Below are 23,544 nucleotides of genomic sequence, written 5' to 3'. Positions count from 1 at the left end.
CTACTCGACCAATCATATTGTCGCATTGCGTATGTTCTGATTGTTCTGTCCCTCACGGGCGCACGCGTATAGCTCGTCTATGTAATGCTAGTGTCCAACCCCATTTGTACCAGTGGTGGCCGCCAAGAAAATGGTTAAAATACTTACATTGCTGTACGTGACCGCGAACAAAGAATGGCTAGCCATTCCTTCGCCATTATTCTCCTCGTTTTTCTTTGTAACTTCAGGTGTGTCGATCATCTGTATCATGTTCCTGTCTTGCCTGTGATGCTGCATACCGACTGCGCCGAGTCTTAAAGTGGCCTCTAACATGAACGTTTTCTGGGTGGCGGTCAGTTCCAACATGTAGATGGAGAAAACTAGGTACTTGTCGTAGGATTTCCCGTTGGTTGCTTTCTTGCGATTCACGCTTAGGACAAGTTCTGAAGAAAAAAGATAGAAAAATGTGTTTTGTATTTGTTTATTGTACTTGTTTAATTGTTATTTATGATACAAGTGAGAAAAAAGGTATTACCAATTCGCACGTGTATCGTACAGTCAAGTCAAGTAAATATATATACATTCCCAAAGTTTCAAAAATATGTGTGCGCTCACGTGTCCACATATTTTTGAGCCATTTGTCTGGATCGATATTTTTGCCTTCGACTGTACAACGTTTTTTCAGTACATATGGTCCTTTAAATTTTCGACGTAGTTACGTAATGTGCTTATTATAAGCACAGGGTGTCGTAATGGAGCACCAGATGTACTGTATAATAAATTATTTCACACCATGCAACAAATAAAGCACCAGAACATTAATAGGGAATATTACGCGAAACTGCGTAGCGCTACTACAACAATCGGGGGGTCTATCCCGAAACAAGAAAATCGAAATTTCGTTATCTAACATCTCTGTCACTCTTGCATATTCGAGCGATAAAGAGGAAGATAGCGAAATTTCGGATTCGCGTTTCCCGGTAGGTCCTCTGACTCCTCTGTAAACAAACCGCCTTGATGCATCAATGTCATATTTTATTATCTCTGAAAACTTGTCAGAGGTTGCCAGAGCTCGAGGGAGAGGAGTGTTAGGGTCGGCAACGCGCATGTAACTCCTCTGGAGTTGCAGGCGTACATATGCTACGGAGACTGCTTAACATCAGGCGGGCCGTGTGCTTGTTTGCCACCGGCGTAGTACTAAAAAAAAACTTGTCAAAAACCTGTTAAAGGTACAGTATGTATAAGTTACTCTATGGTTCACTAAAAAGGCTAGTCCTGCACTCTGGTGGCAGAACACTGCAGTAATATCCCCTATTGAGAAATGTAGACTCAATTTATTTTTAGACTGAATTTCTATTTTGTAAATCGTATAGAACTATAAAGAGTAGGCAACTTGACCGTGACGTCATTATGTAAATGTTACACATAAATTCCAGTGGCAAATCGTTTTGACAGTTCAAAAAAAGAGACTACCCTATTGCGTCCATTCACGACAGTTTTGGTATTATCATCATCACCTCTTGTTGACCGCACCTCACCTCGCGTTGTCCCGGCATTTTGCCACGGCTCATGGGAGCCGGGGGTCCGCTTGACAACTAATCCCAAGAATACCATTGGTATATTTGGTATTATGTCATCATAACAATACCAAACAAAGAAAAAATTTAACCGGTACAGTACCAGTCAAACCAGATAAACGATAATAATTATACTTTATGGGGGGACGGCGCGTACGCAGTCCCCACTACCAAAAATTACGCATCCGAGTTATCCACATTAGGGATAATCGCAAGGGTCAACCCAACCGCAGTGCAATGGAAGAGTCTCGCCCTGGGGGAACCGCCTTCTTGATCACGGTATCCCCTATGCCAGGTAAGTATGAGTTCACTACAGTACGGAGCGAGGGTCGTCATTCGTGGAAAAATCTTAACACCGCGATGTACGATTCCGACGCGGAGAGCACAGCGACATCTAGCGGCAAAATGTTGGAACTAACTTCTGCACAAGTTGGCAACAACAAAAAAAAAAAACATTTTAGTGCAGGCCCTATATAAAAAAACTTACAATTACAATTTACAAGTGACAAGTTACAAGATTGTAGATTTAACAAGTTTGTGTACGACAAAACATAATAAGCGACAAATTTGTATTATTTATTTTTAACAAATATGTATTCTCGTTTCTCGTTTCGTTCTAGTGACATGTAACGAAGCCATACGATAAACAAATACATTTTGAGTTCTGCCACGATACATAGTGACGTTACTAGTCAAGTAGATACTCGGTGTAGGTGCTTATGCGAATCAAATATCAATCAAATATGCGTGTTCGCATTCGCGGCTCGAACGCGGCTGCTAGTCTAATTTTGCATGCGTGGAGTTTGAGCACAATTTAGCCCAATAGCGAGCGCTCATATTACATGTAGTGGTCGGGGAGCCCAAAAGGGGATTTTTGTAGTTACTCGAGCGCGTCAGATTAAGATAATATACGAGTGATATCTTGCTACCCAGTGGAGTTTACCTTTACCAATTTTAGCCGTCTATGTTGAACAGTTGGTTAGTGGGGGGTTCAACAAATCGTTAAGCAGATCGTGGATTTGGTCATTTTAGTCCAAATTAATGCTATAATTGTCCTATTACTAAATCTTACAATAATTTGTACGCATTTCCTTAATCTGACGGTTTTAATGTGAAAATCGGGCGTCGAAATTGTGGTCTTCAGATTAAGGAAATGCGTACAAATAAGTGTCATATTCAGTTATAAAACAATATAGCATTTACTTGGACCGAAACGACCGAATCCACAATCTACTCAACGATTTTTTTAACCCTCCACCAACCCCCCCAAATTTAAAAAATCTGTAGACGCTTTCCTGCTCGCTGGAAAAGAAAATTTTATACAACCTTTTTTTCTTCTTATCATCTAATCTTTCGATTTCAATAGGTTTCTACAACGCTCGAGTAACTACACATTTAGCATCGCCGGCTCCCCAGCTATAGATAAAACCCTAAAAACTTACCATTCATTATAAATATGGCTTCAACTTCAGTCAATTGCACGGATTGCTCGTTCGATTTCCGCTTGGCTCGCGCCGTGTCACGTTTCTGTTTTTCAACCGGGTCAAGATATTTCGTCAATAGTGATAAACTTGAACCTTTTGATTCGGATGCCTGAAAACGAAAATATAATTCAATGATTGGCTGTTATCAATAGGGGATATTACTGCAATGTTCTGCCACCAGAGTGCAGCACCAGCCTTTTTTGTTTTGATTGTCAACTTGTACATACCGTAACTTTAACAGGTTTTTGACAAGTTTTCAGAGATAATAAAATATGACATTGATGCTGATGCAGGCGGTTTGTTTACAGAGGACATACCGGGAAACGCGAATCCGAAATTTCGCTATCTGCCTCTTTATCGCTCGAATATGCTAGTGACAGAGGTGTTAGATAACGAAATTTCGATTTTCTTGTTTCGCGATAGACCCACAGATTGTGGTAGTGGCGCCCCCTACGCAGGGTTTCGCGTAATATTCCCTATTTATTTTATACTTCTTTTTTTAGCTTTAGAAAAAACGGGTGTCTTTTTATTGAATAAAAAGAACTTATGAAAGCAAAAGAATGTAAATGGTCGCATATGATTTATAATTGTTACATATTTGCCACGACTTATTTTTCAAAAAAAAAAACACTTCAAGATCGCTTACCTTCTTTCTAATGCTAAAAAAAACGAAGTATAGTCAATCGACGCACTAAAATAATCATGAAAATAAATACAATTGAAATATAACGAAAGAAATGGAAATAAATACCTACCTTGCGTAACTAGACGCATAGTTACTCAGTTACATGTGTTAATACATACTTCTAATTGAACTAAGAAACACGTCAAACTAGAATCCTTTTCATATGGAAGTTTGACTTTCTAATAGCGGCCGGGCCTTGCCAGTTGCAGCAACTTTTTTTAACTCTAGTTGCCAAAATTCTCGTTACTTCTCGCTTTTTTGTAAGGTTTTAAAACCACAATTGTAAGGGATTGAAAACTGGGATTGAAGACTCGACGCAAAAGATTACCGTTAGTTGATCCACTCATAAAAACTAAAAATTTGTATTTTGGAGTCAAAGTCATTGCGTCTCACTCTCTCATTAAGCAAATTGTGAGACGCAAAACACATAGGACAAAGAAATTAAATAGGTGGGTGGAATACCATCCAAAGGATTGATTAAAGTTTGACATGCCTATCTAAAGGGGCCTCTAGACGGGCCACATTTTCACTGCAATATGAGGCCGGCAACTATTGGTGTCCCTCTCTTACTCATATGTTAGAGAAAGACAACAATAGTTGCCGGCCACATATTGCAGTGAAAATATGGCCCGTCTACAGGCTCCATAAGATTTCTAAGTGAAAATTATCCACCACTAGAAAGATCATTGTCGATTTACCAACTCATTAGAACTTATTTCTTTGAAAAGCGCTGCAGCTTCGTAAGCGCGGCCCGAGATGATATATCTTAATCGCCAGAAAATCAGCTTAAGAATGAAAAACAAAAGAATTAGAATTAAAATTGGTTAATATAATAAATTAAAAGGTAAGTAACCATACCTTAAGTTGTGTAGATTCCTCTGCTTTAGGCAGAGGCATCCCTATTAATATTTCACAAAGCGTTAATAACCTGAAAAAAAAAATTATAATTAATAATTGGGTAAGATGTTTCAGAGTAATAAAAGCGTGACATTTTCTTTTTCATACAGGGGGAAAAGTTTCCTGCGGGCTGAGCACGGTCGCATTTTTATCGCCTGTCACCAAACCTGTCACGTTCTAACCAGTATGTAAGTGCGAAAGTAACAAGGAAAGTGACAGGCGATAAAAATACAACCATACTGCCACCGCAGGACATTTCATAACGTTTCATTAACATTCACGTTCGATGTTAGGACTATTGCGGAAATGTTAGTATTTTCAATGGTATCCCCGACATTTGCAAGACCTAAGCGCGTAGGGATCATATCCACAATTTGTTGATGAACAAATTTAAGGGGTACACCGAGTCCGTAGATGTCCTTGTTCGTGTCATGGGACGCAAGCAGATTTAGAGTTAATTGAATCTAAAAAAAACTTTAGTATTCGTTGTTATAGCGGCAACAGAAATACATCATCTGTGAAAATTTCAACTGTCTAGCTATCACGGTTCATGAGATACAGCCTGGTGACAGATGGACAGCGGAGTCTTAGTAATAGGGTCCCGTTTTTACCCTTTGGGTACGGAACCCTAAAAAAGCCAGGCTATTTGGAGAAAGTGATGGACTAAAAGATTTTTGTTAGTCCAGGCTTTCTTATTATTGTGTTAACTTCTGGGAGTTAAAGTAACAAAATAATAGGTAAAAGATATCAAAATTGTTTTACGAAGCTTAAGAATCATACCTGTCCTCGGAAGCACTAATAGCAATTTTCTGCAATTCGCCCCTGATCCTAATCTTGGGCAGTCTCGGGTCGTCCGTGATCAGGCACTTGTGTATTTGTATGACCAGATTGGTGGGTTGCAGGAGATGCAGCGGTGTAGCTTCGTGGCCGCCTATAGCTGACTGCCAGTCCTCGTTCCTTAACGCTATCACGATCTGCAATTAAATAACCTTTATGAAAGAATCTACTTCATATAACAGTTTAAAATGCCATCACCTCGTGGTTTTAGTCAGTAGTTTCGCTTCACCAAATGTGTATTTCCAAGAAAGAATGCACAAGTTACTATACAAAAAAAACAGCAGTCTAAAAATTCGTACATATGTAGAGTCAGCTGCAGAGAAAAGCATATAAATTCGTATGCAAAGATGGATTCGTATGCACAGTTGGAATCACTACATTCACTACATAGTATAAAACAAAGTCGCTTCCTGCTGTCTGGATGGATGTCTGTCCCTATGTATGCTTAGATCTTTAAAACCACGGAACGGATTTTGATGCGGTTTTTTTATAGATAGTGATTCAAGAGGAAGGTTTATATGTATTACATCAGCATTGCACCCGTGCGAAGCCGGGGCGGGTCGCTAGTGTTCTTATAAATTTTAACATACCTGCATTTCAGTGAGCTGAAGATCTAATTTGTCATAGCTGTGGCGAGCAATTTCCTGTATAATCTGGTCGTCCGCCAAACCCTCCTTGTACAGTCGGTGCACGTCCAGCGTCTCGTCGCGCGGCTCGGATTTTATGTTAATTGCTCCAAGTTTCACTACCACGCACGGCTCCTCTCTGAAACATTTATTTATTTAAACTTTAATGCACAAATTTACACAAAAAGAGTACAAATGGCGGACTTAACGCCATGAGGCATTCTCTACCAGTCAACCATTGGGATAAACAGAGACAACATTCAATTTGTATAGTCTGTATGTGTTCCTGTTAGCATTTTTATTGAAGTAAGGCGATTCACACATTGACACCGCGATCTGTCTCTTTGACACGTTTCGAGTGTGCTGGATTTTTTTTGTTAACAAACAAATTGGGTATTTGCGTAGATATAGTTTTACAAGTAGTTATAGACATGAAACCGAGCGACCAGGGGTAAGAGAACGACATATTCATGTATTGACAGTTTCATGTATGGCAGCATAATCCTTTTTCTCTTTCACAAGAATTCTTTTATAAGAATAAATTTCGGTATTTCGCCATCGCCTCCTTGCTATGATGCCATAACCTCGACCATGAAAAAATGCCCGGTCGGTAATAAAGACTACATGGCACTATTTTCTCTTTCCTCTTATAGGAATCGCAATAAGACTATCTTTATCTATTAAAGACTGTCAGGCCTTTAGGTATTTGACTACTAGTCTAATGAGTTTCTTTTTTCGAACTGTCAAAACGATTTTGCTACAATTGCTACTATAGAATTTATATGAAACACTAGCGTGTGACGTCTCAATCAAATTACCTACTCTTTATAGTTATATACGAGTTTTCAAATAGAAATTGTGTCTAAAAATAACTGCTGTCTATGTTTCTCTAACTCTATTAATCTTCTGGTGCTTTATTTCATGCATGGTGTAAAATAATTAATTTTAAATACTGTCAAATACCCTATATTTCCATACAACCATACATTGTTTAATTAACAGTCGCTTATCTGACAAAGGTAGGGATTATGTCTACGAAGCTAGTTATCCCGGATTAGAATCCCGATAAGGACATTTGTGGTTTTACAAGGATAAGTATTTATCCATTTCCCACGACCATTTCCTAACTGTGAGGGCTAAGTCGAGTTTTGTAAGCTCATCCCCAATTAATTAATAAACTTACGGTTTAAACTTCCCAGTCTGCGACACGACTATATAAGACGCCGCGATATCGATATCGAGGTCGATGAAGGTGTGTTGGTGCACGGCGTACTGCATACCCAGCGCAGATTTCTCCTTGAGGTCCGCCATTTTGTTTTCGGCGACCGCTTGTAGACTGTAACAGAGTTATGGTCCTTAAGCATCATATAAAAATTTTACCTCCCAATAAAATTGTTATTATATTTCCTACTACGTCCAAGATCTTGATTAACGCCGCCGTTGACACGAGTTGACGTATCCACTACTTACATAAAATACCTACACGAGTATGTATACTTGTTCCGGAGCTTCTAAGGGGACTCCCGGAAGGGAAGGCATTTAGACTGTCGGTAAAACGTGTTATCCGGTTTATAGAACCGAATTTCGGACACAAAATAATAGCTTAAAAAAAAAAAAAAGTTTATTCAAAAATCTTACAACTAAATACATATGTTCTTCTGCCAAACCACACAGTGGTTTGTTGGCAGACGAGGCTACTTTGTATTTGTGTTAGCGGTTGATATGTAACTTAACTTAATCTTAAAAAGTCTAAAAGTTATCTATGTAACTGCCCGGACTACAGTGTAGCAGGGTAAAGGTCATTGACCCTGCGGCCTGATGCTTAAAGTAAAAGTGCCGCAGCTCTTCTAGATACCACTGAGGACTCCTTTCCAATCCTATGCCTTGAAGCGCGGCGCCCTGCAGCGCACAGCGCACAGCGCACAGCGCACAGCGCACAGCGCACAGCAGCGCGGGAGAGCTCCGAGCCGGGCCCCGAGCACCGCTGCCGCCGCCGCAGCACGATCATCGCGCGCGCACGTTCCCTCTCCGAACAAGGAGCCGGAGCGACTTGCCGCTACCGTTACCGCTCGTAATAAACTGACGCACTTCCTACTTCAATCTCGAAAATACGAATTAGCGGTAACCAGTTTAGCAGCATGGTATATAAACGATTATTTAGCAAAAAAATGTGAGTAGAATCGAAAAGCAATGTTCGATCGCGAGACCGCCAAAGGACTAGTAACGATCTCTCGCGAGATATACCTCACTATTCAAGCGAACAAGCTATGGAACAGAAATTTTAAAACGAAATGTTTTTAAAAAATTTAGTGAAACCAAGCTACGTTGGAGGCCACTATTAAAAAACCCAAATAACTTTGTATTGACCAGAGGTTACACTGGACACTGGTTGGAAGAAGTTAAATTAATAAACTTTCAAGGCGCCATGCTGCAAAAATGTTTCGGAAAAAAATTGCGGTACATCAGGCGGGAGGCGGGACGGTCGACGAAATAAAACAATGGCATGGCGGCGAGTCGTAGCGCGTTGGCAGCTCTGTTTGCAGGGAGGGGATGCGGAAGCTACATCATGGCGTAAGGCGGAGCGACTACATAGGCACTAGCGGCATCTATCGGTCAACGGCGGCGTTACGCTCTCAATCAAGATCTTGGACTTAGAACGGAACACATAATAAATAGTACTGATTAGTGAAAACAATTACTATTTCGCATACCTCCTTGATGTATGGGATGACATTTGATCCTGGATGAAAAAGTAATCAATTGGCATAATAAAGTTTTATCACTTTTTTAAATCTTTGAATTCCAATTATTTTTTTATACCTACAGTTATAAAATGAACCTTTATGCATTTTAATAATCTTTACTACATCGTTGTCAGTAAAACTAAAAACCGGCCAAGTGCGAGTCGGACTCGCGCACCGAGGGTTCCGTACTTTTTAGTATTCGTTGTTATAGCGGTAACAGAAATACATCATCTGAGAAAATTTCAACTGTCCATGATGTTGATGAGATGAGATGAGATGTTGGTGATAGACAGACAGACGGACAGCGGAGTCTTAGTAATAGGGTCCCGTTTTTACCCTTTTGGTACGAAACCCTAAAAAGCGGCAAAAAAGATGTAGGCGCAAAGAGTCAACTTTCCGTAGAAAATTTTAATTTTGCGACTTTTTCTACTGACACCGTGCTTGTGTTTGAGTATGTTGTTTAGAAAAAAAATATGACAAAAAGAAAACCGAGTCGTAGTACGCCTTCTATTACTGCAATGTTCTGCCACCAGAGTGCAGTACTAACCCCTTTAGTAAACCATAGAGTAACTTATACATACTGTACAATGTACAATTAAGTATTGTATCCGTGATATTTAAAAACAGAAAGGTGTATGCTTATTTTAAAGACTTTGAACTCTAAGTACTAGAAATAAAGTAGAATTGTACTCATGCTATAATCAAAGATAGATATAACTCCGTAATAGATGGATACAGTCTAAGGAAAAAACGTGCCTCGAAAATCAAGAAAATTTGATTCTCGATCAGAGGGCGCTACTAGCTTTGGCCTACTGTCGTATAGATGGCGTTGACGGTTTCGTTTGTTATTTAACAATTTTAACGCATATCAGTGAAAGAACGTGTGTCAAAATCATAAAAATAATTAATGCCAATAAAAAAAATCATTTATCCATATTTAAATACATTTTATCGTATTTTTATAAATCTTCATTTTTAGTTTTAAAGTGTGTCGATAGATGGCAGTGAATTTACTGTGGTTCCAAAATTTACTATGACAGTACCGCTCTAGTATAAGTTACTCTGTGCTATAGTTATGTAATGCGACATGCTAAACACAGCCCAAAAAATTTGGGTCGATAGAATGAAAGTTAACACTTTAAATTTTTTAAAGATGACTGATAAAAATAAAAGTAAACCCAGAATCTTACGTAGTCAAAGCCGAGGACTCTGTTTCTGGTTTGAAGATGTTGACTATCTCGATGACAGTTTGCGCGTCGTAAATGATTTGCAGCGGCCGCGCCGACACTCGCACTCTCTGGTCGGATTTTCCATCTGGAACACATAATTCGTATAACTTGCATGGGTTATCTTATCAGCCGAGCTAGCACATGATTGGCGCGAGTATCTCGCCGCGACATAGACTACCCGTCCCCCTTTAATTCATACAGTTAGTAAAAGACGGGTAGTCTATCTCGCGGCTAGATACTGTCGCGTCAATCATGTGCTCGGCCTACTGGGGGTATGTATTATATTCCCCTAGCGTACCCTACAGCTTACACAATGAGGGCTACCACTTTTGTGCTCACCCGTTGGCGCCACTGTAGATGTAGGTCCAGAAAAACAGATCACAAAATTCTTCTATGCTTATTTTTATACGTTCAATCGTAAATCAATACGTTCTATTTTAACGTCTAAATTTTTCAACCTGTTGAATTTTGAATATATTTTAGTTGGCACTTTTTTTAAACCACTAACATTTATCTATTGTTTACCATGATTATTCAAAGATGGACAAACATTTACCACAATTATGAATAAGGAGTGAAAATTTCCGATAAAAAAGCTTGAAACACCCAAAACTTCTATGCATTTGACATTTTGAAAGACCTCCACTACAGTACACTACACTAGCGCCCCTAGCGGCGAAATTAAACGCGGTAGCCCTCATTGGACGGTTTACAATGTATGAGGTGTTATTAGGTTCGTCGCAGTTATGAGTGATATTAGGGTATATTAAAAACGCCTGTTAACCCTAACCTGTCTACATTATAGGTACCGAAGACTTTTTTATGGTTCCGTACCCAAAGGGTAAAAACGGGACCCTATTACTAAGACTCCGCTGTCTGTCTGTCTGTCACCAGGCTGTATCTCATCAACCGTGATAGCTAGACAGTTGAAATTTTCACAGATGATGTATTTCTGTTGCCGCTATAACAACGAATACTAAACAGAATAAAATAAACATTGAAGTCGGGCTCCTGTACAACAAACGTGATTTATTGCCGTTTTTTGCGTAATGGTACCCTAAGTGCGCGAGTCCGACACTTGGACGGTTTTTTATTTTTATGACTTTTTGTTAGAGAAGCAATAGACTCTAGTTATGTCTTCATAGAGCTCACTAAACCTGTCCGGTCGAAGTAGCGTTAAAATGTGAGTAGAAAAGTGTGCAAGTGCGGACTGTGGATAGACATTCACATACAATGTTGCTGTCTCACCCAAAGGTTTGGTTTCAAATGTGACATTCAGCAGGTTGACGTCGCTAGTGACCTCCTTCGACGTAACGAGTTGTGGCGTGTACTCTCCTTGTTGTACGCCGGTCACCGTGAATGCTTGCATTTGCACGTCCACCCTAAAATGAAAGGGTTATCTTATAAGATAAATAATTTAACTTAATATTGATATTTTGTTAGAGTTTAACTATGAAATTTTTCGTGTAATCTAATTATTATAAATTTAACCTGCATACATATATATATATATATATATATATAAATAATGTCCCGCGCACATATCAATGTGGTTCAGTAAGGGGGCGGACTGAAAATCAGCGCTGTGCGGTCAATTCCTGGTGAAGTGGCTGGCGCAGCACATGCTGAGCCCGCTCCTTTTGTCGCGCATGCCAATTTTTTATGTTATTCGTTTCCTATAATTTCTCTTCTGTTGTGTGGCAATAAATGTTTTCTTATTCTTATTTGAAATTGCAATTTATTCAAAAGGTATAAAAGATAACCAGGTTATTCAATACTTGTAGCAAGGAGTATGATGGAAAGTGAAAAAACACATTATAATATAATATAGATAAATTGTCCCAAAGATAGTAATACTAGCGCCATCTAGTCGGAGCTAAGTAAACTAATATACTGTATAGAAACTGCAATATTTTTTTTAAAAATAATAATGGACATATGTCAGCCAGAACTATAGAGAAATAAGTAAGCATAGAGTGCTGACTCTATACAGACATAAAAACCAATTTATGAGAAGTTTAAACCGGGCTTTGCGAAAACTTATTTATAAAATAAGATTCAAGCTGGATAAGTTTCAGTTTTAGCAACGATAGATATAACTCCCTAATAGATGGAGACTAAGGAAAAAACGTGCCTCGAAAATCAAGAAAATTTGATTCTCGATCAGATGGCGCCACTACCTTTGGCCTACTCTCGTATAGATGGCGTTGACGGTTTCGTTTGTTATTTAACAATTTTAACACATATCAGTGAAAGAACATGGGTCAAAACCATATAAAAATAATTAATGCAGTAAAAAAAAACATTTTTCCATATATAAATATATTTTTTTGATATTTATATTTTTAGTTTTAATCGTGTGTCGATAGATGGCAGTGAATTTACTGTGGCTACAAAATTTACTATGACAGTACCGCTCTATGCTTTTATATCCTCTTTGGTTTTAGGCAAGTTATAAAGTTATTAGAAATACATTTTAACCTCCTATGGAACTTAATATTATTAATTTATTACGTAAAAAACCCTGGAGTGAGCACTCTATGCTTACTTATTTCTCTATGGCCAAAACCATACACATAAAATTCAATATATTAGTTTTAATACTGACAATGTACTGTACTGACAATGTAACCACTGTTCCCATTGGGGATAATTGAATTTTTATTATTTGTTTCTATTTTTATTGTTCTTGTGTGTTGGGTTTTTATTGTTTAGTGGAAGTTTTGACATTGTAAATTTACTTATATTTTGGATTTGTAAGTATGTACATACTTACTCTTATTCTAATTGTGTTGACAATCCTTATCGGAGCTATAATTTTATTTCATTAGTATTGTTGTTATTTTCATTTTTATTTTGACGATCATGATAGAAATTCTAATATTTTTGACAGTAATGCAAACTTATATGATGAAATAAATCATCTAATCTAATCTAATTTATTTTATCAAGATACCTATTGCATAGATTATTCACTTTTGTCAATAATTGAACAAAAGACAAGTACTACTAGCGACATCTAGTAACACATAATCACATTATAAACAAAAATTTACATATGTGATCCAGACGAAAGCGTATTTAGTAGAAAACATACCTGATCGCATTGGCGCTCGGTCTCTGCCCCATCTCAACCACAACGTTATCAACGCAAGCCTTCAAGACTTCCTTATCGTCGTCCACAGCCACTTGACATCTGTCGAGACGGAAGCACATCTCAACGGCCACGTATTCGGTAGGGAGATGCAGTGGTGCGCTGTTCTCTTGGTAGTCTATAGCACGGAAGAGCTTCGCCTTTTCTTCAGGAGTCATTGCGTTTTGGAACTGTTTCACTGAAATTTGTAAAATGGTCTATTGTTATACAATGGTTGCGATTACCGGAATGAGATTAGTACATTAGTATTAGTACTCAAATAAAAAATAAGAATTGACAATTTTACATACCTAATACTATCATTTAATCTTTGTAATTAGTTACATATCTCATTATTTAGGAGAGAAACTCGCTACATTTACTTGAAAACTTATTTTAATTTGTCAATAATAAAGGAGTAAGATTAAGAAAAAAAAAACAGTCTCCGTTTTACAAAGATCCGTTAGATGTCATGTCGCTAACCAATGAAAAAATACTCATATATTATGTATCACTAAAGTTATCATATCATAATACTTCTTCCTAATTTAAAGACTACTAGCGCCATCTATGAACTCGCAAGAAAAGAGCCCAACATCGAAGTTGTTAATGTAACGAATCTTTATAAACCCAAGCCTAATAAAAGCCTTTATTGGAATTAAGCTTGTTTGAGGAATTGTTGGCAAAATAGTTATGATAATATTTAGGTGAAGGGTAACTCCATTCGTTACAACGTTGACATGCCGTTTGAAAACATCCTTACTATGAGTATTCCATACGGAGTTGCTTTTCGGTTCTCTCTTAGTACCTACATCAAAAGTGTGTTAAGTAATTTGATAAGCATAATTAAGCAAAAACAATAAAGATTTCATGTATAAAAACTAGTAAGGGTAAAGTTGACTACGGAACCGTAAAAAATCAATATTAAATTTTTGTCAGATCAGATCCTGTGAACCAAACCAAATTCGTACTTGTATTCTTTACAACATTATGGGTAAGGATTGTTTGTTTCGAAACAAATATAGGTACAGTCGCCATCAGATATATCGGAGCGACCAAGTTGCTCACAAATATCTGAACACGCCTCTATTGTCAAGGCGCTAGGTGCGTGTTCACTTGTTCAGATATTTTTGAGCACCTCGGCCGCTCCGATATACCTGATGGCGACTGTACTGTACTATAATAATTTTCAGGGATTATGGGGGGACAGCGCGTACGCAGTCCCCACTACCAAAAATTACGCATCCGAGTTATCCACATTAGGGATAATCGCAAGGGTCAACCCAACCGCAGTGCAATGGAAGAGTCTCGCCCTGGGGGAACCGCCTTCTTGATCACGGTATCCCCTATGCCAGGTAAGTATGAGTTCACTACAGTACGGAGCGAGGGTCATCATTCGTGGAAAAATCTTAACACCGCGATGTACGATTCCGACGCGGAGAGCACAGCGACATCTAGTGGCAAATGTTGGAACTAACTTCTGCAAAAGCTAGTAACAACAAAAAACATTTTAGATGATTTTAGTGAATTTCAGGCCCCTCATGTTTACAATGGATACGATAGTTGCGATTATTTCGCTTATCATATTATCGGTATATTTGTATCATGCGACACTCATACTTGGTGGGGCGTTTTTTAAAATAAATATTGAAAACCTGATTCTCACAGATCCTGGTATTTTCGGGTTCTTTCAACTCAAAATCACTAGAATCCTGATGATAAAAAATGTCCCAATTTTTTTAATGAAAATTGTACATTACGTCACGCGTGATGTGATGGAATGGACATTTTGGGACATCTTTTTTTATGGGCAGGATAAAGAATGCTGTCGATTCTTAGTAGAATGAGCCCAAGAATGTCCAGATTTGAAAGAATCAGGTTTTCAATATTTATTTTAGTAAACGGGCGTGCACTCACTGATGGCGGTGCCGTCGACGAGCCCGTCGTCCTTAGGAGGTTTTGGGATTATATTGAGCAACTTTTCCTAATCGCGAAAAAAAATGTACCCTCCCATAGAAAATGGCCCAGCCAAAATGTATGAAACAACCATTTTTTTTCGTGATTTCGTGGTTGGTCCCATAGTAAAAGTGGCTCAGTATAATCCCAAAACCTCCCTGGCAACGGGAATGCATTTATTAGGGACCGTACCCTAAGGGTATAAATATAAACGGGACCCCTATTACTAAGACTCCGCTGTCCGTCTGTCTGTCTGTCCGTCTGTCTGTCACAAAGCTGTATCTCATGATCCGTGATTGCTAGATAGTTGAAATTTTCACAGGTGATGTATTTCTGTTGCCGCTATAACAACAAATGCTAAAAACTTATATTGACCGGGATATAGACCGTGATTACCTTTTGTGTTATTTGTGAGCTCCCGATATTTCGACGCAGTTACATGCATCATGTTCACGGGTGACTGAAGATAGCGGGTGGGTGTCAAAGTTGTGTAGACAGCGCTCTGTCTACCCTCATTCTTGCGCGTCGGCTGCGTTCACTTTCAACGTTACCAACGGTCGCATTCACACTTGTTGGTCCGGTCGCGTTCACACTCGTTGGTCTGTCCAAACACACTACACTCACGGTCAAATAACACAAAAGGTAATCACGGTCTATATCCCGGTCAATATAAGTCTAGTGAAACTAACCATGAATCATTCAAAACTCTAAATACTAAAAATTACGGAACCCTCGGTGGGCGAGTCCGACTCGCACTTGGCCGGTTTATTTTTGGCCACCGTGTATATTTGAGTAACGGGCGTGTACTCACTGATGGCGGTGCCGTCGGCGAGCCCGTCGTCCTTGGCCGCGCCGCCCCACCAGCCGCCGAACCAGCCGCGGCTCTTGCGCGCCTCCTCCTCCATCTTGCCCAGCCGCTCCACCTGCAACACAACACGAACCATACGCATTACGCATCTTTAAGAGGAAAGGGGACAGCCGCTTCTCCATACAAACGTACTCCCCATTGTCCTCTCTGAATATTAACATTATGGAGAATATTTTTACGTTATTTGATGTATAATATTATTAACCAAAGCTATAGCTAGCTAACGTAGGGGCGGTTTGACTTTATTCGATTTTTTTATTATTGTTAAAGTTGCGAAAAATAGTATTCATACAAATTTTTACATTCTTCTAATAATTAAAACTAGCTGTGGTTTATATACAACAAATTGTGTCAAAATATATTTTATAAATAACAAACGAAACCCTCAACGCTATCTAGCCGAGAATAGGCCTATAGTAGGCGCCATCTGTCCAAGAGTCAAATTTTCTTGATTTCCGAAGCACGTTTTTTCCTTAGACTTATTCATCTATTACGGAGTTATATCGATCTTTGGTTTATAGCATGCCCAAAAGCTGTAATTTGCCTGGGCACGGCTAAAAAAAATAGTAAACCAAGAATATTATTTGGTTGGGTTAGCATAGCACATATGAACACAGTATATAAGTCTTGTATACGCGATTTCGAAGGACCAGCGGGAGCGCAGCCCGAAGATAAATATAAATAAAGCCCGGGCTATGACTATGAATGATTCTATGAATTTATGGGGCCGACCTTACCTGCTCAGTAAAATTCTGTCCGGTTGCGGCGGCCGCCGAGTTATATTGTTGTAATTTAGTGGTTAGTTTGCTTCTGATTTTTTCTCACAATTCTCACTATCACACTCACGTTTATCGTTCTATTAAAATTATTTAAATCTTCACTAAGGAAAAATGCATGTCTTTATTTTGATTGACAACTTGGACAATGACAGATATATTCAAATTCTTCTGCTTTTCTTTATAGCGTTTAAGAAGGTCGGCAAAAGGCGGGTGATATGAAAATGAGGTCGAATATATTTATTAAAGAAAGAGTGAGCGATATGGATGAAGTTGAATGACAAGGAATGAAAAGGGGCGCGAACAAGTCTCTTATGCAACCTGGAACAACACATCGATACTGCGATGTAGGATACTATCAGCGCCATCTAGTGCTAAATGTTATTACTAGAAATCGGCAATTTTTTTATTTAAAAGGCTAACTTAATGCCATGAGGCATCCTCTACCAGCCAACCTTAAGGCAAAGCAGGCAGTACATTTGAAAATCTAAATAAATTTTTTCCCTTAGACTTATTCATCAATTACGGATATATATCTATCTTTGGTTTATAGCATGCCCAAAGCTGTAACTTGCCTGGGCACGGCTAAAAAAAATCACAAACCAAGAATATTATTTGGCTCTTGGCTCTGTTAGCTTTGCACAGATGACCACAGTATATAAGTCTCTCATGCAATCTGGAACAACACATCGATACTACGATGTAGGATACTATCAGCGCCATCTAGTGCTAAATGTTATTACTAGAAATCGGCAATTTTTATTTAATGCCATGAGGCATTCTCTATCAGCCAACCTTAAGGCAAAGCAGGCAGTACATTTGAAAATCTAAATAAAACGTTATACCTATCCTAAAGTAATCTGGTATCCCTTTCAGCGTACTGTGACAAAAATGTTACGTTTTTAATTTATATTTGCCTTTTATGATAACTGAATAAAACACAAAAAAAAAACCGACCAAGTGCGAGTCGGACTCGCGTACGAAGGGTTCCGTTCCATTACGCAAAAAACGGCAAAAAAATACACGTTTATTGTATCCCACTTAAATATTTATTTTATCCTGTTTTTTGTATATGTTGTTATAGCGGCAACAGAAATATATCATCTGTGAAAATTTCAACCGTCTGACTATCACGGTTCATGAGATACAGCCTGGTGACAGACGGACGGACAGCGGAGTCTTAGTAATAGGGCGGGACCCTATTACTAAGATCCTTTGGGTACGGAACCCTAAAAACGATCAAATACTAGAACCTACTTCCATCTCAATCCTTTGCCGAATAACAACCAAATTGAACAAGTCTAGTTTCTTTTCGCCCTCGTCTAGAAGACACTGTTGCTCTTGGGTCGCCTTGCCTGTAACAGACAAAATGCTTTTGAATAAAAATAATACATATTGTGTATAGTCACAGAATAAGCATAGAGTAACTTATACTAGAGCGGTACTGTCAGTAAATTTTGTAACCCCAGTAAATTCACTGCCATCTGTCGACACACTGTAAAACTAAAAATGAAGATTTATAAAAATACGATAAAATGTATTTAAATATGGATAAATGTTTTTTTTTTATTTGCATTAATTATTTTTATGATTTTGACCCATGTTCTTTCAGATATGCGTTAAAATTGTTAAATAACAAACGAAACCGTCAACGCCATCTATACGACAGCAGGCCAAAGCTAGTAGCGCCCTCTGAACGAGAATCAAATTTTCTTGATTTTCCGTTTTTTCCTTAGACTGTATCCATTAGGATTGGAGTTATATCTATCTTTGGAATAAGTAATAGTATTATCATACAGGTCGGCGATACGTTAATGTAATTTTTTTATTGTTTGAGTAGATTAGTATGGCATGTTTATTTCCTATCATGTATAGCAAGTAGATTTCATTTATTGTTTTTTTTTTTCGAACAAACCGAAATCAAAGATCAGCAGTGTTTGTTTTAAGCTGGTCAAATTATTTCTACGTTTGACATTTGTGGTTGTCATTTTAGTCTACGGAATGAAAACAGACTATAGCTGTAAACACGCTCGCCAGGCGGTCTAGCATAAGTTGCGTTCTCGCGCGCGACTCCATACATCTAGCGCGACTTCAAGTATGGACTTGCGCGCGAGAACGCAACTTATGCTAGACCGCCAGTTGCCGTCTTTGGCGGTAAAAGGGTTGATGAGACTGTTTATATAATTAAAAAAAACCAACCTTTGTTACTCAGCTTACACTGGTACGCCTTCGCATAGTCCTTGCACAGATTCCTGTGTGTCAACATATGCGTCCAGTGCCAGTTCCTCCTTCTGCGGCGCACTTCCTCCTCCAAAATACACTTGTACGCGAAATGCCACCATTCTGTGTAGTGGCCGCGGTATGAGCGGAGGTTTGGACGGTATTTTCTGAAATAGTTTAACGTACATATTTCGTTTTATCAAAGAGGATATAATAGGATAGAGCGGTACTGTCATAGTAAATTTTGTAGCCACAGTAAATTTACTGCCATCTATCGACACACTATTAAAACTAAAAATATCGAAAAATGTATTTATATATGGATAAATGTTTTTTTTTATTTGCAATATTTGCATTAATTATTTTTATATTATTTTTACCCATGTTCTTTCCCTGATATGCGTTAAAATTGTTAAATAACAAACGAAACCGTCAACGCCATCTATACGAGAGTAGGCCAAAGGTAGTGGCGCCATCTGATCGAGAATCAAATTTTCTTGATTTTCGAGGCACGATTTTTCCTTAGACTCTATCTATCTATTACGGAGTTATATAATCTATCTTTGATTTTATTATGAAAAATTAAAAACCGGCCGAGTGCGAGTCGGACTCGCGCACGAAGGATTCCGTACCATTACCCAAAAACCTGCAAAAAAATCACGTTTGTTGTATAGGAGCCCCACTTGAATATTTATTTTATTTTGTTTTTAGTATTTGTTGTTATAGCGGCAACAGAAACACATCATCTGTGAAAATGTCAACGGTCTAGCTATCACGGTTCATGAGATACAGCCTGGTGACAGACGGACGGACAGCGGAGTCTTAGTAATAGGGTCCCGTTTTTACTCTTTGGGTACGGCACTCTAAAAAAAGTGATTACAAATGTCATTATTCTTTTTTTATAAAACATTAAAAATATTAAATATTTCTCTGCAAATCGCAGGCACAGTCCTTTCATAGTTATCATGTGACGCGTCTAACGCATCCATACTAACATTATAAATGCGAAAGTGTGTCTGTCTGTCTGTTACCTCTTCACGCTTAAACCGCTGAACCGATTTAGTTAAAGAGATAGTTTGAGTCCCGGGGAAGGACATAGGGTAGTTTTTATCCCAGAAATCATCCTTTAAGGGAATGAAAAGGGGGGTGGAAGTTTGTATGGGAAATCGATGAAAAGCAGATTGGATAAAAAATAAGCTACCCAAATTACTAACGTAACTCCACGCAGACGAAGTCGCAGGCAAAAGCTAGTATTTCCATAAATATATTTTCACCTAGATATCGAACCGCACATCTAGTTAAGGCACAGGAAGACGTTGTTTTAAATGCAAACACTTACGTCGCATTTCTAGGCCAGTTCTGCCATCATGCATAACGAAAACCACATCTCAGACGAACTAACTAATCAACAGGGTTAGGGCAAAAAGTAATTGAATTAATAATTAACAATTGCAATTACTAATTTAAATTAATAAAATGAAATTGATATCTTCAATTACATGTAAAAAGTAATTGTGCCTTCAATTTACAATTGCAATTGCAAAATGTTTTAGTTTTACTTTTACTTTTACTGTAGGTAGCTGTACTTTAAACTAAAACCTACCTGTACGGAGCTCCCTTATTCATCCTATCCATAGAATCAGCAAGCAGCATCATGTCTTGATACTGCTTTTTGTTCAAGTTGACTGACAGTTGCTCCATGTGCAGTGTTAATATAACTTTAGGAAAACTAAACTTGGGCGTGTCGGCCTCTGGCTTTGGATTTAGTTTTAGTTTTGCTGTGGCATTGATTGGACCAAGCGCTGAAAAACAAACAGTATGAAGTAAAATAATTAGTTGGGGCGCATAATCATTCGGTTTAATTTATGATCATCAGTTGGATTACATCCAATGTTTGAAATTTATTTTTATTTATATATTCACAAATATATGAACAAAGCCTTTCTGTTATCAAAACGAAGTGCATGTTGATTGTTTAGATATTTTTGGTCACTCTGATATATCTGATAGCGACGGCTCAACGGCAGAACCTAAACATGATATTGGCTAGTAGTGATTACTTTCTATATTTTGAAATCTAATTCACAAAATTCTTTAAAATGTGATGAAAATAATAGGCCATCAGGCAATCCAGGCATATGTCAACAAATAAAATTATTCCAAATACGGCTAGTATACACTGTATGGTTCATTGTATGGTATTTAGAAGTCACAATCAAATGATTCCCTCCTAACCGGAGCTTTTCAAAAGCAAGTCCACGATTTACTATTTAAAATTCCAAAGATTTGAAAACCTGCTCGTTTTCGATTTCGATTAAAAATGAGAAACAATGTAAACCAATTATAATCCTCTTACCATATTTATAATACGAGGGTTGTGAAGACTTGGTCGCGATCTCCTTCTTCAGTATATCCCTGATGGATTCTTCTGATGCATGTTTCGAGTACAGCTCCGTCGCCGGGTTCCAGTATATTGCCAGACCGTCTAAATTTAATATCTGTAAACAATAAGTTTATTAAATTCAACTGTTATTAAGAGCTCCATCTAGGAGACCCTTATCCTAAGTGACTGGGATAGGAACTACTAGTAATGTAGTCATCCTTTTGAGAAACGGCCAAGGCGGTAAGCCTTCTTCAGGTACTATATGTATTCGAGAAATTCGAAAGATGGCTCGATAGCTCACGGGGCCGGGTGGAGTGTTTTAGCGTAAGCCTGTCGTCAAGCTGAAGACAATAGGTTATTCTACAATTTTATATTAATGGTATCAGTCGATCAGGTTTGTTTTGAGGATCAAATGTCTGTATGGAACCCATTGTCTTAAAGCACAACACAAGTCACAAATGATGGTCAAAGTCTGGCACCCGCACTTTACTGACGAAACGCTTCATACAAAATGACATTACATCGGGACGTCAGCATGTAACGTCGCTAATCGCTTAGAAGAGTTTGAAGCCGTGGACGACAAGGAAATAGCGATTTTGTGGGTGAAATATTGCGTATATTGTTGTCATACTTTTTTTTTAAATGTAAGGAATAGAATAGTACCATTATTTTTTATACCATTTTTTTTAAACTGATGTATTTATTTATTTAACCTATATATTTTTTAAGTTTCCAATTCATTGTGATAAATTGCTCATTTTCTATCTATTTAACTAGATTTCGTTATAAAATTCAACATGTGGAAAATACCCTATGCTATGTCCAAATAGAGTCTCGGCTATAGCTACCTTTTAAGATCAGGATCGTTTTTAAACAACATCCAATGATGAATTTCTAAACACTATCTATATAAACTTAAGGTTTAAAATGGCACATACTTTAAAAATCTTAGTGACAGCGTCCTGTATAACCGTCTGTTTCCAGTTTTCATCAGTAGTATGTACTGAGATGTTATGTAGTGTGATGCCGAAGGAAAAAGGCGCCTTGGGGTTCGTTATGCTGTCCTCGTAGCGGATGTGGATGTCCTTTATGTTCAGCTGGACGTTCTTTATGATCTGTGTTACTAGCTTCTCGACAAACGTCTCGTCGAGTTTGTTATGATCTGAAATTAATGTTTGGGACTATTAGAACAAGTTTTTCACCACACCAACTGGTAAAGCCTCTCTTGATTGTTCAAAAACTGATGAGAAAGTTGCATTTTATCCACATGGTGATGTGGGGCAAAGTAATCAAATGCTATTTTTGAGTTGTTTCCTTATGATGGCTGGTAGAATTGACTTAAATGATGATATTGAATGATAAATATTTAAAACCATTCATTTTGAATTGATTTGCTTGATATTTTGCAGTTAGTCTTTTCCTTGTGTTGGTGTGGTGAAAATTTTTGTGTTTCACTCGGTGGCAAAATTTGTCTAACCCTAGTGCCGTGAAACCCTCAACACTCAAGATTCCATTTATTTTGGAATCTTTCGCTTGCTCGGGAATCAATATTAGCACAACAGGTTGAACAATAACTTTGCCCCCTTGTAAAACAAATAACTATTTTACTTTCCCATATAAGTAGCTCGCTTTTCAATGGCGCGAAGTGCAAAGCTACAAGATGGCAAACTCTACAACGCGCAAGGGAGTGCGCCTGAGCTGTAGACGGTAGTATTTCAGCATTTTTGTCTTATCCGACGTTTCTGCTGGGTTGCACCAGCTGTTACGTCCCAGCAAAATGTCAACGGAGTACTGGTGGTTCTAATAGCTAAATTTAATATCTGTACAAAACGCGAGAGTTTAAAGTGTTATGTAGACGGTTGCACTTGATTATTGGCGTAGATTGTCAATGTAAAGTTTAGATTTTACATTTAGGCCACAATCTATCTATGGATACTGTACGCGTTGGAAGTCTACCATCATCTACCATAGATAAGTCATAAATTATCTCATAAGTATCTTATTATGCCTCATAATAACATTTAGAGACGTTATCACTCCTAATCGTGTTTGACCCGTACTGAAATGAAATAAGTTAATACCTACCTTTCTCAGCTTCTGTATTCTTAACCTCCTCAACCCTCACAAGCTTGGCCTTTTTCGCTGCCAGC

General features: G+C 38.2%; 2 protein-coding genes and 2 non-coding genes across 4 annotated transcripts in view; 1 reads left to right on the top strand and 3 right to left on the bottom strand.

Moving 5' to 3' along the window:
- Nucleotides 1-23,544, top strand: part of LOC134743744 (uncharacterized) — a 467,732-nt gene that overhangs the window by 181,742 nt on the left and 262,446 nt on the right. The gene's annotated exons all lie outside the window — the stretch shown is intronic.
- The window catches only part of LOC134743795 (intermembrane lipid transfer protein Vps13), a 90,157-nt gene that overhangs the window by 59,519 nt on the left and 7,094 nt on the right, over nt 1-23,544 (bottom strand). The window contains exons 4-18 of the mRNA XM_063677456.1: nt 22,333-22,556; nt 21,368-21,509; nt 20,615-20,813; nt 18,991-19,178; nt 18,049-18,146; nt 15,959-16,070; nt 13,156-13,390; nt 11,307-11,440; nt 10,020-10,143; nt 7,269-7,421; nt 6,050-6,224; nt 5,403-5,596; nt 4,584-4,653; nt 2,999-3,149; nt 148-422 (exon numbers count right to left, since the gene is read on the bottom strand). Coding sequence (XP_063533526.1) covers nt 148-422; nt 2,999-3,149; nt 4,584-4,653; nt 5,403-5,596; nt 6,050-6,224; nt 7,269-7,421; nt 10,020-10,143; nt 11,307-11,440; nt 13,156-13,390; nt 15,959-16,070; nt 18,049-18,146; nt 18,991-19,178; nt 20,615-20,813; nt 21,368-21,509; nt 22,333-22,556 — 2,474 coding nt within the window. The remainder of the gene's footprint in view (nt 1-147; nt 423-2,998; nt 3,150-4,583; nt 4,654-5,402; nt 5,597-6,049; nt 6,225-7,268; nt 7,422-10,019; nt 10,144-11,306; nt 11,441-13,155; nt 13,391-15,958; nt 16,071-18,048; nt 18,147-18,990; nt 19,179-20,614; nt 20,814-21,367; nt 21,510-22,332; nt 22,557-23,544) is intronic.
- LOC134743812 (U1 spliceosomal RNA) lies at nt 1,698-1,859 on the bottom strand. The gene has a single exon (XR_010128042.1). It is a non-coding gene; the product is annotated as a U1 spliceosomal RNA (small nuclear RNA).
- On the bottom strand, nt 14,393-14,554 carry LOC134743819 (U1 spliceosomal RNA). The gene has a single exon (XR_010128049.1). It is a non-coding gene; the product is annotated as a U1 spliceosomal RNA (small nuclear RNA).

The sequence above is a fragment of the Cydia strobilella genome, chromosome 8, assembly GCF_947568885.1.
Source record: "Cydia strobilella chromosome 8, ilCydStro3.1, whole genome shotgun sequence".
Lineage (NCBI taxonomy): Eukaryota > Metazoa > Arthropoda > Insecta > Lepidoptera > Tortricidae > Cydia > Cydia strobilella.
Note: the sequence above shows the minus strand (reverse complement) of the source record. Positions and strands in the feature narration are given on the sequence as shown.